The sequence below is a fragment of the Myotis lucifugus genome, unplaced genomic scaffold (assembly GCF_000147115.1).
Source record: "Myotis lucifugus unplaced genomic scaffold, Myoluc2.0 scaffold_75, whole genome shotgun sequence".
In the NCBI taxonomy this organism is placed as follows: Eukaryota; Metazoa; Chordata; class Mammalia; order Chiroptera; family Vespertilionidae; genus Myotis; species Myotis lucifugus.
Window position 1 is genome coordinate 3,818,879 of NW_005871123.1, and position 15,929 is coordinate 3,834,807.

At 40.8% G+C, this 15,929-nt stretch overlaps 1 protein-coding gene across 5 annotated transcripts in view; it reads right to left on the minus strand.

Annotated features, from left to right (window-relative positions):
- Positions 1 to 6,712, minus strand: part of CHMP2B (charged multivesicular body protein 2B) — a 34,070-nt gene extending 27,358 nt beyond the window's left edge. The window contains exons 1-2 of one of the 5 annotated variants that reach the window (XM_014457398.2): positions 6,576 to 6,712; positions 6,391 to 6,543 (exon numbers count right to left, since the gene is read on the minus strand). In XM_014457398.2, the coding sequence (XP_014312884.1) occupies positions 6,391 to 6,424 (34 nt within the window). In that variant the 5' untranslated portion in view covers positions 6,425 to 6,543; positions 6,576 to 6,712. Of the gene's footprint in view, positions 1 to 5,617; positions 5,655 to 6,078; positions 6,140 to 6,390 lie in introns of those variants that run through there. The other 4 variants (XM_014457397.2, XM_006090546.3, XM_006090547.3 and 1 more) reach the window with 4 other exon arrangements.
- Positions 6,713 to 15,929: the final 9,217 nt, after the last annotated feature.

Sequence of the window (15,929 nt, forward strand, 5' to 3'; positions counted from 1 at the left end):
GGAGCAATGAGAATTTCATATGCAAAGTAAATTCGTTTTTCAGAAAGAAAAAGAAATGGTATCTCAGAAATCAGGGAGAAATGGTGAAAAAAAATGAACCAGTTTTGATACACGGTAAAGAAAAAAAAAAAAAGAAAAACAACTATGGGAAACAGAAAGGACAGTGGAAGATCATGCCAACAGCTTTACTCTACATATGGTCCAGGTAGCCAAGGATCCACTTAAGAACCAGGCTGAAGTTGGAAAACTCAGCAGAACTTGCTTGGAAAGACAACAGTAAAGAGAGAACAGGAGAATGTAGCCCTATGGTGGCATAGAAGGAAGTAAAAAGGAATGTGTTGTTTTTTTCCCTTACCAGTAAACTCTCAAAAGTCACTCAAGCCCTGAGGAATTCATTGAAACGAATTTATTACTATTATTAAAATATCAGTTTTTGGAGAGCTGAAGGGAAGTATTTAGATGGGCCAACTATAGGTTACATTTGGTTCTAAAAGACACAGGCTCTGACCCTGCCTTCAAGAACAGCTTCAGAAAATGGTCCAAGGTCATTTTTCAGCTTAAATAAATAGGGAAATGAGAGGGAAAGATCATCTGTCTCACAGACACCTGGACTTGAAGGTAGGTAATAGTAGCATGAAAAGAAATACCAGTCTTTGGTATCATGATAGGGATGGAGAAATACACAGGGAAACATTTTCTAGAAATATCCATTCTAAAAGCATGGAGACCTTTGCTCAGAAAAAATGCTAGGAAGACTGTACTGTGCTCCTGAATCCCACAAGCAATAATAATAATAATATTAATAATAATAATAGGATTTTAGTATGCCAAGAAGTAGGAGCCAAGTAGAAAGTACAATCTGAGTTTTTAAATATGCAACATAATAAGCACTAAGGGAACACCCATCATCCTAGGTGAACGATTTAAAGGCCGTGAAGCTATAGCAAAGAAAAACAGGTGACACAGTAAAGTGCAGGATAAATGGGATATGAATGACAACAGGGATTTGAAGAAATGCAGAGGAAGATTATATGTGTCAAATATTTAAGAAGCAAAAGGAGCAGACTTGGTAATTAACTGAAGGCAGAGGACAAAATCAAGAACTCCCAAACACTGGAGGAGGAGAACCAGGAAAGGAAGTGACTTAAAGGAGATGGTGATGATTTCTGTTGGGGATCTCTTTAATTTCACACACTTTGAGACATCTAGGTAGAAATACTCATCAAACTACTGCATGTTTTGATCTAACTCTTAGAAAAATATACCTAGAAAACCAAATTTGGGATACATCAAGATTTAGGTTAAAATTAAAATAATAAGAGTCTGAATAAGATCATGCAGATAGAGAATGTACAATTAGCATAATGGTAGCCCAAGGTGGAACCAATAGAACACTAACATTTAAGGAGTTAGAGGAAGGAAGAAAGGGAGAAGGGAGGGAGGAAGGGAGGGAGGGATGGAGGGAGGAAGGAAGGAAAAAAAGAAAACAAAAACCTGAAAGGAGAAAGAAAAAGAGGAATATGAGGAAAAATATGTCATGGGAGCCAAGAGAGTTTTAAGGAAGAAATTTTTATCAGATTCAAATGTAAAACATAGGCCCAAGAGATGATCATTAACAAATGGCTATTGGATTTGGTGATCTATCAGTAATTGATGATCTTAACAAAATCTCATTTCATGAGATGTAAGGCAAACTGCTGTAAAATGGGGAGCATCTGAGAAATAAAGAGGTGGAGATAGGAGCCATCACTATTCCTGCAAGAGGTTAAGATGAAGAGCAAAAAGAGGTAGGACAATGCTGCCTAAGAAATACTGGGTCAAGAGAGAATCAGGAAAAGGAGAGTTGTTTCCAGTTCTATTGTCATTAGATACTAAAGTTCTACCAATCACTCTGAGAGAACAGTCTGGCTCAGACAAAAGGTAACATTACATGATAACTAACAAAAGTTGAGAATTCCAATTACTTAGCAAGAACAGCAAAATTAAACTGTTCCATAGGATTATCTATTTTAAAAAAACATTGATAATATTCAAAAAGATTAGGCCCTGGCTCTGCCACTTAGTAGTTGTGCAACTTTGGACAAATTACTTCATCCTTTGCCTCTCAATTTCCTCATCTTCAAAGTGGGGATAATAACAGTACTTACAGGTGTGAGAATTATAATAAGATGCTGCATACAAAATGCTAACTTGGTGCTGGCTTAGTGTAGGACCTCAAATTTGTCAATATCTATCCTTATCTAATAATAGAGAAACATGGTAATTAACCGTAACTTCACTACCCTTCCCATTGGCTAATCAGCGAGATATGCAAATTAACTGCCAACCAAGATGGCGGCCGGCAGCCAGGCAGCTGAAGCAAACAGGAGGCTTGCTTGCTCCAGTGAAGGAGGAAGCCAAGGTTCCCCGCTTGCTGCTGCTGGGCTCTGAGCTTGCATTCTAAGAAACAATGTTGCAATTATAGAAGCTAAACAAACCCGAGAAACCTGCTGTCAGCCGTCAGAGCTGGAGCTGCAACAGTGTTTCAATTATAGAAGCCAAACAAACCCAGATACCTGCTTTCAGCAGCCGAGGTCTAAGAGCTGAAGCCGAGCCTCAGAGCTAAAGCCGGCTCTCAGCTCCAGTGACAGCCATAGAAGGTAAATAAATCTCAGAATAAAAAAGAAAAAGAAAAAAAGGAAAGGTTGGGAGCTTCAGTCACCCGCCAGCCTGAAAACGGCCCTCAGCCCCTCATCCAGGCTGGCCAGGCACCCAAGCGGGACCCCCATCCTGATCTGGGACACCCTTCAGGGCAAACCAGCCGGCCCCCACCTGTGCACCAGGCCTCTATCCTATATAGTAAAAGGGTAATATGCAAACTGACCCTAACAGCAGAAAGACTGGAAATGACTGGTCACTATGACACACACTGACAACCAGGGGGCAGATGCTCAATGCAGGATCTGCCCCCTGGAGGTCAGGGCGCTCTCACATGGGAGGAGCTCTGCTCAACCACAAGACAGGATGATGGCTGCCAGTACAGCAGTGGTGGTGGGAGCCTCTCCTGCCTCCTCAGCAGCGCTAAGGATGTCCGACTGCAGTTTAGGCCTGCTCCCCGCTGGCAAGTGGACATCCCCTGAGGGCTGCTGGGCTGCCAGAGGGATGTCTGATTGCCATCTTAGGCCCAATCCCCCGGGGAGCAGGCCTAAGCCAGCAGGTGGTTATCCCCTGAGGGGTCCCAGACTGCGAGAGGGCACAGGCCGGGCTGAGGGACCCCCTCTCCTCCCCGAGTGCACAAATTTTTGTGCACCGGGCCTCTAGTATATATATAAAAGCCTAAGCAACTGAATGACCGAATGACCAGTCAGCCGGTCGCTATGATGCGCACTGACCACCAGAGGGCAGACGCTCAACACAGGAACTGCCCCCGGTGGTCAGTGGGCTCCCACAGTGGGAGTGCTGCTCAGCTGACTGATGGGCGCCAGACACCAGGCTCACGGCTGGTGAGGGCTGCTGCGGTGGCACGAATCTCTCCCGCTTTTGCGGCATCACTACTGAGCTGCAGCGACAGGTGCTGCAGGGCCGGGATGCTCGGGCTCCTCCCTGGCTGCCTGCTGCTTTGCACACTACTACATCCCCCAAGGGGTCCTGGATTGCGAGAGGGCACAGGCCAGGCTGAGGGACCCCGCTGGTGCACAAATCCGTGCACTGGGCCTCTAGTTTAGTATAACAGACAAAAACTACATAGTGCATAATGCATTTATGACAAGTCCTCATGGCATTCTGATTTACAGGTTCATAATCAGCTCCAATAAATAGGTCACCATTCATCTACTTAAGGAAAAACAACACACTGTAAACACTTTACCCTAATAAATTTGCATATATCTTATAAATCAGGAAAAGGAAAAACAAGGAATCAATTGTAATTTCAAATTCAAAAGAATCTTTCTCTTATATGGCACTGAGGTACAGGTCTCATTAATTTCTATAACAAAGTATACAATGCAGGGACTTGTTCATCTCTGTGTCAAGAATGAATTAAACATAACTCTGAATAGTAATAAGTGCTGTATGTTGTCTCCCTTTTTAATTTACATGTGCAGTAATCTTTAATGATATAGCATGCAACTCTTCCAGCCAATCCAAGGAGACAAAAAGATTCAATTATTTTCCAGATCTATAAGCAGTTACATACTTCCTTATTTATCAGAATTTCATTACTGCTGAAACAGATAAAAAGACAGCAAATAGTAAAAGATCTTATGATCAGTAGTCAACAAGTCCAAAAATATGGGAGAAATGCATAAAAATACAATTCATAATATATAGCCTCATTACTGCTAAGAATACCATCACCTTTTAAACAAACAAAAAACCAACTATTTAATAAAACAAGGAGTAAAATCCTCAGTAAAGCTCTGCATCAAAATTATAAAAGTATAGTTCTAGAATTAAGATATCATAAAGTGATTTGAATTGACATAATTTTTTAAAAAACCCATCAAGTATGTAGTTTGGTAGTTATAGTAGATGCAGATGATGGGCAAATTTACATTCAGAAATTTCATATACAGATCTTTAAATCAGTACCATAGTTTCTAGCAAAAATCTTTAAGACTTTCTCCCCCACCCCCAAATAAGTCTAATTAGCAAAAACATTATTTCTTGGATGAATTAACCCAACTGCAAGTGAGTATACACTTAAACACCCTCAGTGCACACCCTCATTGTCTTTATTTTTATTCAACTCTATACTTCAAGCACAATAGTCATCAGATTGCTAAAAGCACCAGGAAGCACAGCCATGAGAATACAGAACTGACATTTGACAGATATTAAGCAATTAAAGCTAACAAGTTTGGCTTTTAATGTTAAATTTTTTTAAAAAATTAATTTTTAACACCACAGTAAGAAAAATGCAACCCCTTTTCTCTGCTTAGTAAAATTCTCACTATATAAAACTGAAACAAAGAAATAAACCTTTTTTTCCTACCCTGGAGTACTATATAATACCTGAACATCACAATAGTAGTACTGGAACACTGAAAAAATAAAGTGCCACGTTAAAGATTAAATAAATAACATTCTCAGGAGTAACACACATAAAACCCACTTCACATCATTGTATTGCATCCTAAGGCAACTTGGTAGTTATTCTGGTATTGTAAATGGTTAATAAAAAGTCTCAGTTAATTAAAAAATCTAGAAATTAAAAATATATATGTATCTTTTCACCCACTCAGGGTAAGTAAAAATGCATTATTAGGGGTAAGATGACATTACATGTTGAAGTGAAGGGTAGAGTGGCAGAGTAAAAATGATGTCTTTGTTATCCTCCCCAAAATAATTTTGCTTGGATTGGCATAGTCCATACCAAGAATGAAGGAGTCACCCCAGGTCTGGACTGAGCATCCTGTTTGTACCAATCACTGTCTAGCTGCTGCTGCTCCTTTTGTGGCAGAGTTAGACCCTTACAAAGAAGTGATTCTTTGGTTGAACCAGCGGCAACCTAGACTCAATATGCAATGAGAAACACATGAATGAATTTGATTCCTGGTGGCCGTCAATGAAAGTATCAAGACTATCCATAATCAGTGTGATATGAACATACATGACAAACACTGCTTATACACACCAATTTGCACATTCCTGTACATCCACTTTTCTTCCTCTTTGGATAACACTGAGCTAAACGTTTGAAACAATGAAAGTACCTTAAAATGTAAACTTCTATGTAGATAACACACACCACATCTCTTACTTTAGGTAGCAGAGGATAAACACAAGGGAGGAAAATCCATTATGAAACTAAATCCAGGCACTTCCCTTGGGTTCCTTTTCTTTTTTCTGTTGCTGTCAGTCAAGAACTGTTTCACATCTGTACGGATGGGGTGTTCCTAGGACAAGACCAACCCAGACCCAAGTTCATCTTGGTAACTGGAGCCCATTTACCCCCCCCCCCCCCAACAACCACACACACACACCCCTTCCCCTTCCGCAGGTACAAGTTTCTGGTCTGCATGCCTAGAAGTAGTATAAATCCAAACTGGAGAAGGAGCCAAACGGACGAAACTAACGAGAAATTCACTAAATCACCAAGTCTAATGACACTCAGGGGCCAGCAGCATCCTGCCTCCTCCAAAAGCTCAGGATTAGGCTAAAGGAAAAAACGGGGGGGAGAGGGCGGGGGTCGGTGTCACCAGGAGGAGGACGCCAGGCTGCCCAGGGGTGAGGCTGGGTGCGCGTTGGAGGAGGAGGAAGCAGAAAAGTGACGCACCAGGGCGGTCACCTGTGGGGCCACGGAGCCAGCCCCGCCCCCAGGGGCTGCCGCGGGAACCGCGGCCCGAAGCCCCCAGACCCGCCTGGGAAACACTGCGCCGGGCCCCCTCGGGCCGGCCCGGAACTCACCATCCACGGTTTTCTTCTTGAAGAAGGACGCCATGGTCAGGCACCGCTCCCAGGCGGCCCGGTTCGGCCCGGCCCGGTTCGCGACCGGGAGAGGACCGGGGAAAGGACAGGCCCCGGACGGGTTCGGGGAGGCGAGGCCGGAGGACCGGAGGACCGGAGGACCGGAGGACCGGAGGACCGGAGGAGAGGGCAGGGTCTCCAGGCAGGACCGCAGAGGGCGGTATCCGCGCAGCCTCCCGCCGCCGACTCGCAGGCGCTCAGGTGACTGCGAACTAAGACACTTTTTGAGAAGTCACTTCTGGGCGGCGCCTGCGCGCTGTCCGCCGCGCCTGCGCACTGAGGCGCCCGAAGCCGCCGCCGCTGCCCTCACCTCGGCTGCCGCCCGGTCCTCCCGCGTCCGGGGTCCGGGCGCAGCGACCCCGCGGGGGCTTGCGGAGGTAGCGGGTCGTGGGGGCCGCGGGCCGGCTCGGGGCCTTCTTGTACGCGGGCTCCGTGCTGAGCGCCGGCAGAGAGGAGCTTTGCTCAGCCCCTGCCCCTTCGCCTGGGGGAAGCGGGAAGAAGGAGGGGTCCCCGCCGTCCTGGGACCCGCGTGGGTGGTCCGGAACCGGGGGATTTACGGTCGTTCCGCAGCTGTCAAGTCAACACCGCGCTAAGGGCAGCCCCCGCGGCCACGCCGCAGTGCGCGCCGCGGTGTCAGCTCCGGAGGGAGCGCGCGTTCCCTTCCGCCCCAGCTGCTCAGCCGCTCCCGGCGGGCGGGACGAAGCGCGAAGCGCCGGCCGGCGGCCCAGGGCGCTGGGCTGGGTCGCCTCCGGTGATGCGGCTTTCTAGGCTGGGCGAGGGCGGGGGAGGAAAGGAACTGGGGAGCAGCTTTCTCAATGCAACACTTTCATGTTCTCAACTGGAAACATGAACAACAAAACACGTCAACCCTATTTTAAAAAATATATCGATTGCTCAAGAAAAATTCATGGCTTATAATGTGAACCTATTAGATTGCTATATAACGGTACATTGTTTTTGCCGTGGGGAAAAAAAAGACACCCCCCCCATATCATGTTAAAATAATTTAAAGAATCCTTGTGTATATAAGCATAAATATGGGAAATACAATCTTTGGATCAGGTCTTTCAGGTCATTGTTTTACTTTATTGTGTGTGTGTGTGTGTGTGTACACATATTTCAGTTTAATGTATTATTTCACTATTTAGAATCTTATTTGCTTTGAACTTTCCCCTCCCAATGTATTTATTAGTGCTTTGAGCAACACTGCCTTCCACAGGATAAAAATAATAATGGCCTATATTTTTTCGTAGATGTGTTTTCTGTTAGGAAAGACACTCCAATAATCGTGTCAATATTATCAGTCACCTCTAGCTATATGAATCATGTCTCAAGGATGTTTAAGTATTTGTGGTATTTAGACTTCCCTTCCCAATCTCCCCTACCCGTGTCCCTGCCCCCCCCCCCCCCTTAGGTATGAAAACCCTCAGGGTCACTGACAACCCTGCGGTTCCTACTAAAATTTACCTAAGAGTTTGCTCATAAAAACTTGCTCAGAATGACAATAATAGGCAAGGTGAACCTGCCTTACTCCTCAAGTCATTCCAGATACTATGGGAAGGCAAAGAAATGAGGAAACAGGGAAAACTCCGAGGGGACTTCCTCTGAGCACCCAAGACCTGGTCTTTCCTGGAGTCAACTCTGGCAGAAAGGCGGCTTCCCTGGCTGCCTGCTGTAATGGATGGCACTGAGCTGTGCTTGAATGCTTGAGCAGCGACGAGCTGTTTGAGTGTGGTAATCAGACTCCTCCCTGCTGCAGTCACCCTTGTTTTATTGCTCCTACAGATTCCCCCCCACTGACCCAATTGTAACAGTTGGGAAAATGCCAACATACTTAACAGCAACCATATGGAAGACCCTCCAAAAGTGCACAGCAGGAGCTAAAGACAGGGCTTGTTCATTACAATAAAGATAAAATAGAAATATGTGGTGTGTAAACCCAGCACTCTAGGAGCTTGGTTCTCCCATAGTTTGAAATAGGCTGACATTTAAGCTGATATGCACGAGACTGTCGGCCAAACTCCAGTGCTGCATATTTGATATGTACATCACTTCTTATGTGAAAGGCATGTACATTTAAATATAACTGAGATTTAAGACACCAAGAAGCCATAAACTACAAACAATATATTTTTCATTTGTTTAAAACCGCCATCTGCCCATACAAACTCACTAAATCAACAAGATACATATAAGCATAGTGGAAAGAGAAAACATTGTAATGTCACTCTTTTTAAATCTCATTAAGAAATAATTAACTAATATACTATGATCACATCATTATGATCCAATACTCTTCTTCCGAATTGCTCAGACAGTGGAAAATATTTATTGCATACCTAATGACACATACCATGCTATTCTGGGGACATAGCAGTGAAAACACAAATACAGTTTCTTCCCCCTTTTTCTCTTACCCACCTTCCTAACAGGCTTTTCATCTTTTCTTATTCACTTGTTACAATTCTTACACCAATTCCAATGTGGTTGTTTTTTTTTTTATCTCCCCACACCAAGTAATCTCAGACACTAGTGGGGTGTTGTAGAAATCAAATCAATTCTGACACTATCTACCTGGAGATGGTTTCAGATTCCACAGGTTAAAGGTAAAGTCCCAAAAGACCCCCAACTTCAGATGCCAATAGCAAGTCCAGGTTGTCATCTGACAGATCGGCTATAAATCCGAGGTTCCCATCACCCCATCCTTGGTTTTCATTAATTTGTTAGGTCAGTTCACAGAACTCAGGAACCCACTTTACTCACTAGATTACAGGCTTATTACGAAAGATATTAAAGGGTAAAAATCAACAGCCAGAAAAAGAGATACATAGGGCAAGGTCCTGAATGCAGAGCTTCTGTTTCCCTTGGAATTTGCAGTGGAATTCATTGTGGCGCATGAAGCCTTCTGGTTCACCAACCTGGAAGCTCCGCGAACCCTGTTTTTGGGTTTTCATTACATTGCACAAGTGATTAAATCATTAGCCAGTGGGGCTAAACTGAATTGCAGTTGCTCTCCCTTCTCCAGCAGTTGGGGAGATGAGACTGAGAATTCTAATCCTCTCATCATGTGATTGGTTCCCCTGGTGACCAGCCCCCATCCTTAGGTACTTTACAAAGTCCCCTTGAGGTATGGTTGAAAGGGGTTTGTTATGAATTCAAGGCACCCTTAGAGCTCTCATAGCTTAAGAAATTCCAAGGGTTTTAGGAGCTCTGCTAGAAATGGGGACAAAGACCAAATGTATATTTCTTATTGTAAATCACAATATTACACTTGTCCATCACAGAGAAGCAGGCTTTGGCTTAGTGTAAGAAAAAAAAGATTTAGTTATAAAATCACTAAATCACAGGGATGTCATGTACAACATGGGGACTATAGTCAATAATACTGTATTAATTCTGTATAGTGACAGATGATAATTAGACTTATTGTGGTGACCTTTTCACAATGTATATAAATATTGAATCACTTTGTTGTATGCCTGAAACTCATATAATATTGTATGTCAATTAAAATAATAATATTATTAATATAATAATACTTTTGAAAAGAAAGAAAAAGCGCTCTTAAAACCAGAGCTATTCTTAAATGGGATGTGTGCTGCGTGAGATAGTGAGCTCCTTGTCAAGAAAGAGTTCAAGTAGGAGCAGGTTGTTGTAGACAGGATTCCTTTGATCTCACTCATTTGTTGAATATAATGAACAACATAAACTGATGAACAAAAATACATCCAGAGACGTGGAAGCATCGAACAGACTGTGCAACCTCAGAGGGAAGGCAGGGGGGGAGGTAAGAGATCAACCAAAGGACGTATATGCATGCATATAAGCATAACCAATGGACACAGACAGTAGGAGGGTGAGGGCATTTGCTGGGGGGAGGGAGTGGGCCGGGAGAGGTCAATGGTGGAAAAATGAGACATATGTAATACCTTGAACAATAAAGATTTTTTTTAAAAAAAAGAGTCAAAGGCTTGATTAGAAGGTTTCTAAGGTTCCTTTAAAGTCTGGAATTTTATTATGATTATATATAGCTCAGGCCAAATACCTTGGTATATAGCCTTTCACACCCTACAGATAATACTATCAAATCATGTTGGCTTCATCTTTAAAGATATGATAAAGCCAAAAAGATATAGCATTTCACCATTTTGAATTGTCCTGATTTAGTAACCATCTCTCATCTGGATCATTCTTTCTCGCCTCTCATGCTTCCATTCTTTCCCCACTCAACTCTGGTGAGGAGAGCAATCCTGTTAAATGTGAACCAGATCATGTTATTCTGTTTCTCAAAAAAAAAAAAAGATCAACATATTGTCTATACTTATGTCTGGACCACACACACCTGTGCGCGCGCGCGCGCGCACACACACACACACACACACACACACACACACACACACACACATCTGTTCTCCAGATTAAACTTCTGTTGTTCATCCATTAAATGTCCGAATTTTTACCATCCAGGTTGCTCACCTAATTATGTCCCTTCATTATGTGTCTCAGGTGGAACATAACTGTTTAGATTTTATCACAGAAGTATGCCTTCTATTACCTTCCTTGTTCTGTACACTATTTCTGACAGCACTCTCTTTGATTGTGTTAGCATATTTGACTATCATATTCTTTGAATCATCTAAATGTTTAGTCAAGTAAAATTTTTACACTTTTAAAAAATATATAAATTCCTACTCAGTCTTCCCCTTTCTGTAGTTGATTGATAGACAATTTTAACTCAAACACAGAACTTGTCATGCATCACTAGAGACATCCATTCGTTTTTGTATTGATTAATTTATAAGCACTTTTTTTTGGTTAATCCTCATCAAAGGATATTTTTTCCATTGATTTTTAGAGAGAGTGGAAGAGTGGGAAGAAGGGTGGGAGAGAGGGAGGGGGAGAGAGAGAGAGAGAGAGAGAGAGAGGGAGGGAGAGAAAGAGAGAGAGAGAGAGAAACGTCAATGTGAAAGAGACACATTGATTAATTGCCTTCTGCATGTGCCCCAACCTGGATGGGAACAAACCTGCAACTCAGATACATGCATACATGCCCTTGACAAGAATTGAACACTTGACCCTTCCTTGTGCAGGCCAGGGCTCTAACCATTGAGATCACTGACTAGGGCAAGTTATAAGCACACTTGAGACATTGTAGCTATCTATGGATTCATTCATACTGAATCATCAAGGACAGCAAAATGTGTGGACTGTCTAAGGTGCTACTTCCAACATTCACTCACAGTGGAATACAAGGTTTGACTTCAGGAAACCGTAGGCTAGAGAAAGATCTCCTGTTGTACCTTTCCTCCCTGGCTCCCAACTCTTCTGAGTGCCCTACATCTACACTTCTTCATACTTCCAACTTCTCCAAATCCAGAGCAGAGAGGCAGCACTTACTCTACCTGACTCAAGTACAACATTCAAATGAGATGATCTCAAACTCCTGGACAATTTTTGTACATTTCAAGCTAAATCATGTATGCAACATTTCCCCATGTTTCAGTATGCTCAGCATGTTTTAGTGTTAAAATTTAGATTTTTTACTACAGTTTCTGCATTCATGCCTTAATAGCTCCAGAAATTCACCTCATTTCTCTCTTTGTCAAATTTTGCTTTTAAAGATACAGCCATAAAGCATGAATCAGACTAGTCAGACATTTAGTCAATGAAAAAACGAAATGAGTACCCTAAATGTGTGTGGCTGCACATCATTGGTTTTATAGTGTAAAAGAGTTCATGTGTTATTTGGAATATGTAACAATATGATCCTTTTTGAAAAATAAACTAAACTTTGCCCTGAATTCCTCACAGTGTTAATAGTAGTTGCACATGAGTAAATCAAGACAGAGTCTGTGCCCTCTGGCGCAACAGAACATATGTATATATTTGCTTTTCATTCCAATAAGGGCTCTAGAGTGCAGAACTACTAGCATACAAAATAAAAATAAACCTCAATACATGGGTAATGGATTTGGTTCTTCAATAAAAGCAACCTTAATAGCTATCTTATTTCTATTTCAAATGAATAAGAATAAAGATATGCCCTGCATGTTAGATTTTGGTAAATTACTAAGTATGAATAATTTACTAAAACAATGGCATTGCATTTTCTATAGAAAAAAAGTGGCCCTTTTATAATGATGTCTATTTCAAGCTACATTTAATTGGCCTTTTTTCCATTGCTTTATTAAGTCATGTAACAAATACTTACAGAGCACTTCCTATATGGAATATGTGATTCTAATTAGTAATTTTGTGGGAGCAAAAATAAGCTAAACATAAATTTTGTTCTAAAGAAGTTAAAGTCAGGTAAAGTCATTAGAGGTATATAAAAAATTAAGTAACAAGGCACACTATATGGTGTAAAACTTGGGATCACTAATAAAATTGCATAAGTCATTGACTTTATGACTATAAACTTGATGCTTTTAGATAGTTGGACTGACTCCAATATCTCGCATTTAGAAAAAGATCCTCATTTTAAAAATGTCTCCTCTTCAACTTGTTTCTCTTATGTGCAAGGAAGTGATTCAGAAGCTTAAGATGCCTAAGAATGGATGAAAAATATAAACAATTATCTAAATAACTTTAGATATTTTTGATGCAAAAAATATACAAATCTCCAAAATGTATAAATCTGAACTGATTGATAAACTTAATAGTAATGATAAATAATATCTGAATGTATATATTATTCAGACTCTGGGAGAATAGTGTATTATTTTCACAGTTTAATATTGGAATTGCTTACCTTCAATCTTTTGATTTCTCCTTGATTTGTGGGAATTATAATTTAGGCTACAAACCATCATTTCAAAACAGAATAAAAAGATTAAAATTTTACTATTACCTTTATATTATAAATAAAGACCTGTGCATTCAGTTTGCTGAAATCTTGTTGATACTGTGTATTTAAGCCAGTTTTTTGGGGGTAACATTTACAAAGTTTTTATGACAATACCATCAATAATCACGTTTAGTGATTGCCTATTCTATACATGGTGTAAAGAGATATAAAGGTGAATTAAGGTAGGATCTGTGCCTATTAAGAATACTTTATTTTGGATGATGATGACTAGCTCACAAGCAAAGTAACTTCTATTACAGGCTTAAATTTGTCATGCACAATAGCAGGTTGATTTGTTATGTCAGAAGAGACTTTATAGGTTAAAACAGTTTTTCTGACAACAGCTGCTGCCATTGGAGATGTGGAGGGTACAATTCTGAGGTTCGTTGGCATAGGATATTGAATTGTAAGGGAGCCTGTTCAGAAGTTGTTTTTCTCCTGACCTCTCTCTTGGATGTCTGCCCTTGCTTTTACTACCAGAAGGATGCTGTGTGAGTGTCCTATTGCTGCCATAACCAGAGATCATAAACTTGGTGACTTAAAACAACTCAAATGTATTATTTAAAGCTATGGAGGCCAGAAATCCAAAATGGGTCTCACTGGATTAAAATTTAACTATCATCAGGGCTGTGTTCCTCCTGGAAGCTCAGAGGGCAAATCTGCTTTCTGCCTTTCCAGGTTTTAGAGGCTGCCTGAGGTCTTTGGCTCCTTGCTCTTCCTCCATCTTCAAAGCCAGCAATGTGGGTGGCATCCTCAAATCTGTCTCTGACTCCCACGCTTCTGCCCTTCCTCCACATTTAAAGTCACTGCTACATGGGGCCCACCTCATCTTAAAGTCAGCTGATGAGCAGCCTTTGTTTCATCTGCAATCTTAACTCCCCTTTGCCATGTTCCACAGGTCCCAGGCATTGGAATGTGGACATCTTTGGGAGAGAGCATTCTGCTTACCTCAGGGGAGACTTTTCAAACAAAGTATCATTGGTTCTACAAAATATTGGCTTATTCCATTTGTGGATTGTTTTCCCAATGGCACCTAACACCTCCCATATGTTACAAAAAGCACTGTTGATCTTACTGATATGAATATGCTATTCTTTGCTACTGTTGGGCATCATGGTTACCTGTGTTCAAAATGCTAACCTATCCAGCCTTCATTTGGCAAGAGTCTTCTTGATGTTTTTTCACATCAGCACTAACAGATTTCTAGAAAAGAAAGTAAAATATACATGGACAAATCCTGACATAAAATTTTTCATTGAAATAGACTTGGTTTAATACTTTGTTTCAAATTCAGTCCTATCAACATGGTGCATTAGTATTTAATAAAAAAATTTAATTGATATTTAATTTTTGACTCAAGTTTCATTCAAAGAATTGACCATCAACATATTTAATTTTTTAAATAACTGACTGCCTTTTTCTTTTATCCGCTACATATATCTGGCACATAGGGCCCAATAAATATTTGTTATATTAAGTCAATAATATTCAATTAACATTTACTTTAGAATTTAAATACATTTCAAACATACATATTTGAAAACTATCACTCAATTTTATTATAAGGACAAACTATTTAGAACTAGATTACAATGCTTGATAGTTTTATTGTCATTCATTTCTCCACTTGCTCATTCACTTATGCTACAATCTAGAGGTGAAAGAGATCTGAGAGGTTATCTATTATAAACTCTTCATTTTACAAATAGACATATCAGAACCCATGACAAAGTGTGACTGAACCTCACTGTTGGTCCCTGGAAGGTCTACAACGAGGAACCTAGATGACCCAACTCTCAAACCAATACTTGACCTGTCCTATAGATCTGCCTTAATAAAAACAAACAAAAATGCACACAAAAACCCAGAATAAAGAAGTGGAGAGTAAATCTGAAAGGTACTCTTTGAGAAATCTGCAGTCATGACTGATACATTTAAACATTTTGACTTATGATGAAATGATAAGATATTCCCACCACCTTCATTGCCAGGTTAGAATTATGTTTATAGTTTATAGAGGCTGGTTGTAAAATATAAGAGGGAAAATCTTCGGATAAGCTTCTCATTCCCTTAGGTACATTTGAGCTAGGAAATGTTTCCTTTCAGCAAATTATTTCTGCAATTTAATATGGAGATTCAGTTGAGAACCCATTAATATTTTTATAAAGATATTCTGATTTTAATAAAGACAAATATATTATTTTAGCTTAGAAGCATGAATGGGCAGATATGGAATCAGTCCCTGAAAGGAATGATGCAAAAATGGGATTGAGATTTTTTTTAACTTTTTATTATTTTTTAATTGATTTAGGGAGAGAAAAAAGAGAGGAAGGGAGAGAGAGAAAAAGAGAGAGAGTAAGAGACTGTAAGAGAGAGAGAGAGAGAGAGAAACATTAGTGTTAGAGAAAAACATCCCACAGACACCTTGGCAGGTAATCAAACGCTTCAACCTACTGAGCCACACTTGCCCTATCTACAGTCTGCTAAGAAAATTAGGAAGCTGTGATATTTACAAAGCTCTGACAGCAATTCCCATGAACAAGTCAGGAAGCACACAAGTATCTAGATCATTATTCAATTTCTAAGCCATCAGAAACAGTTCTTTTTTAAAAACACTTTTTAATTGCTTTTA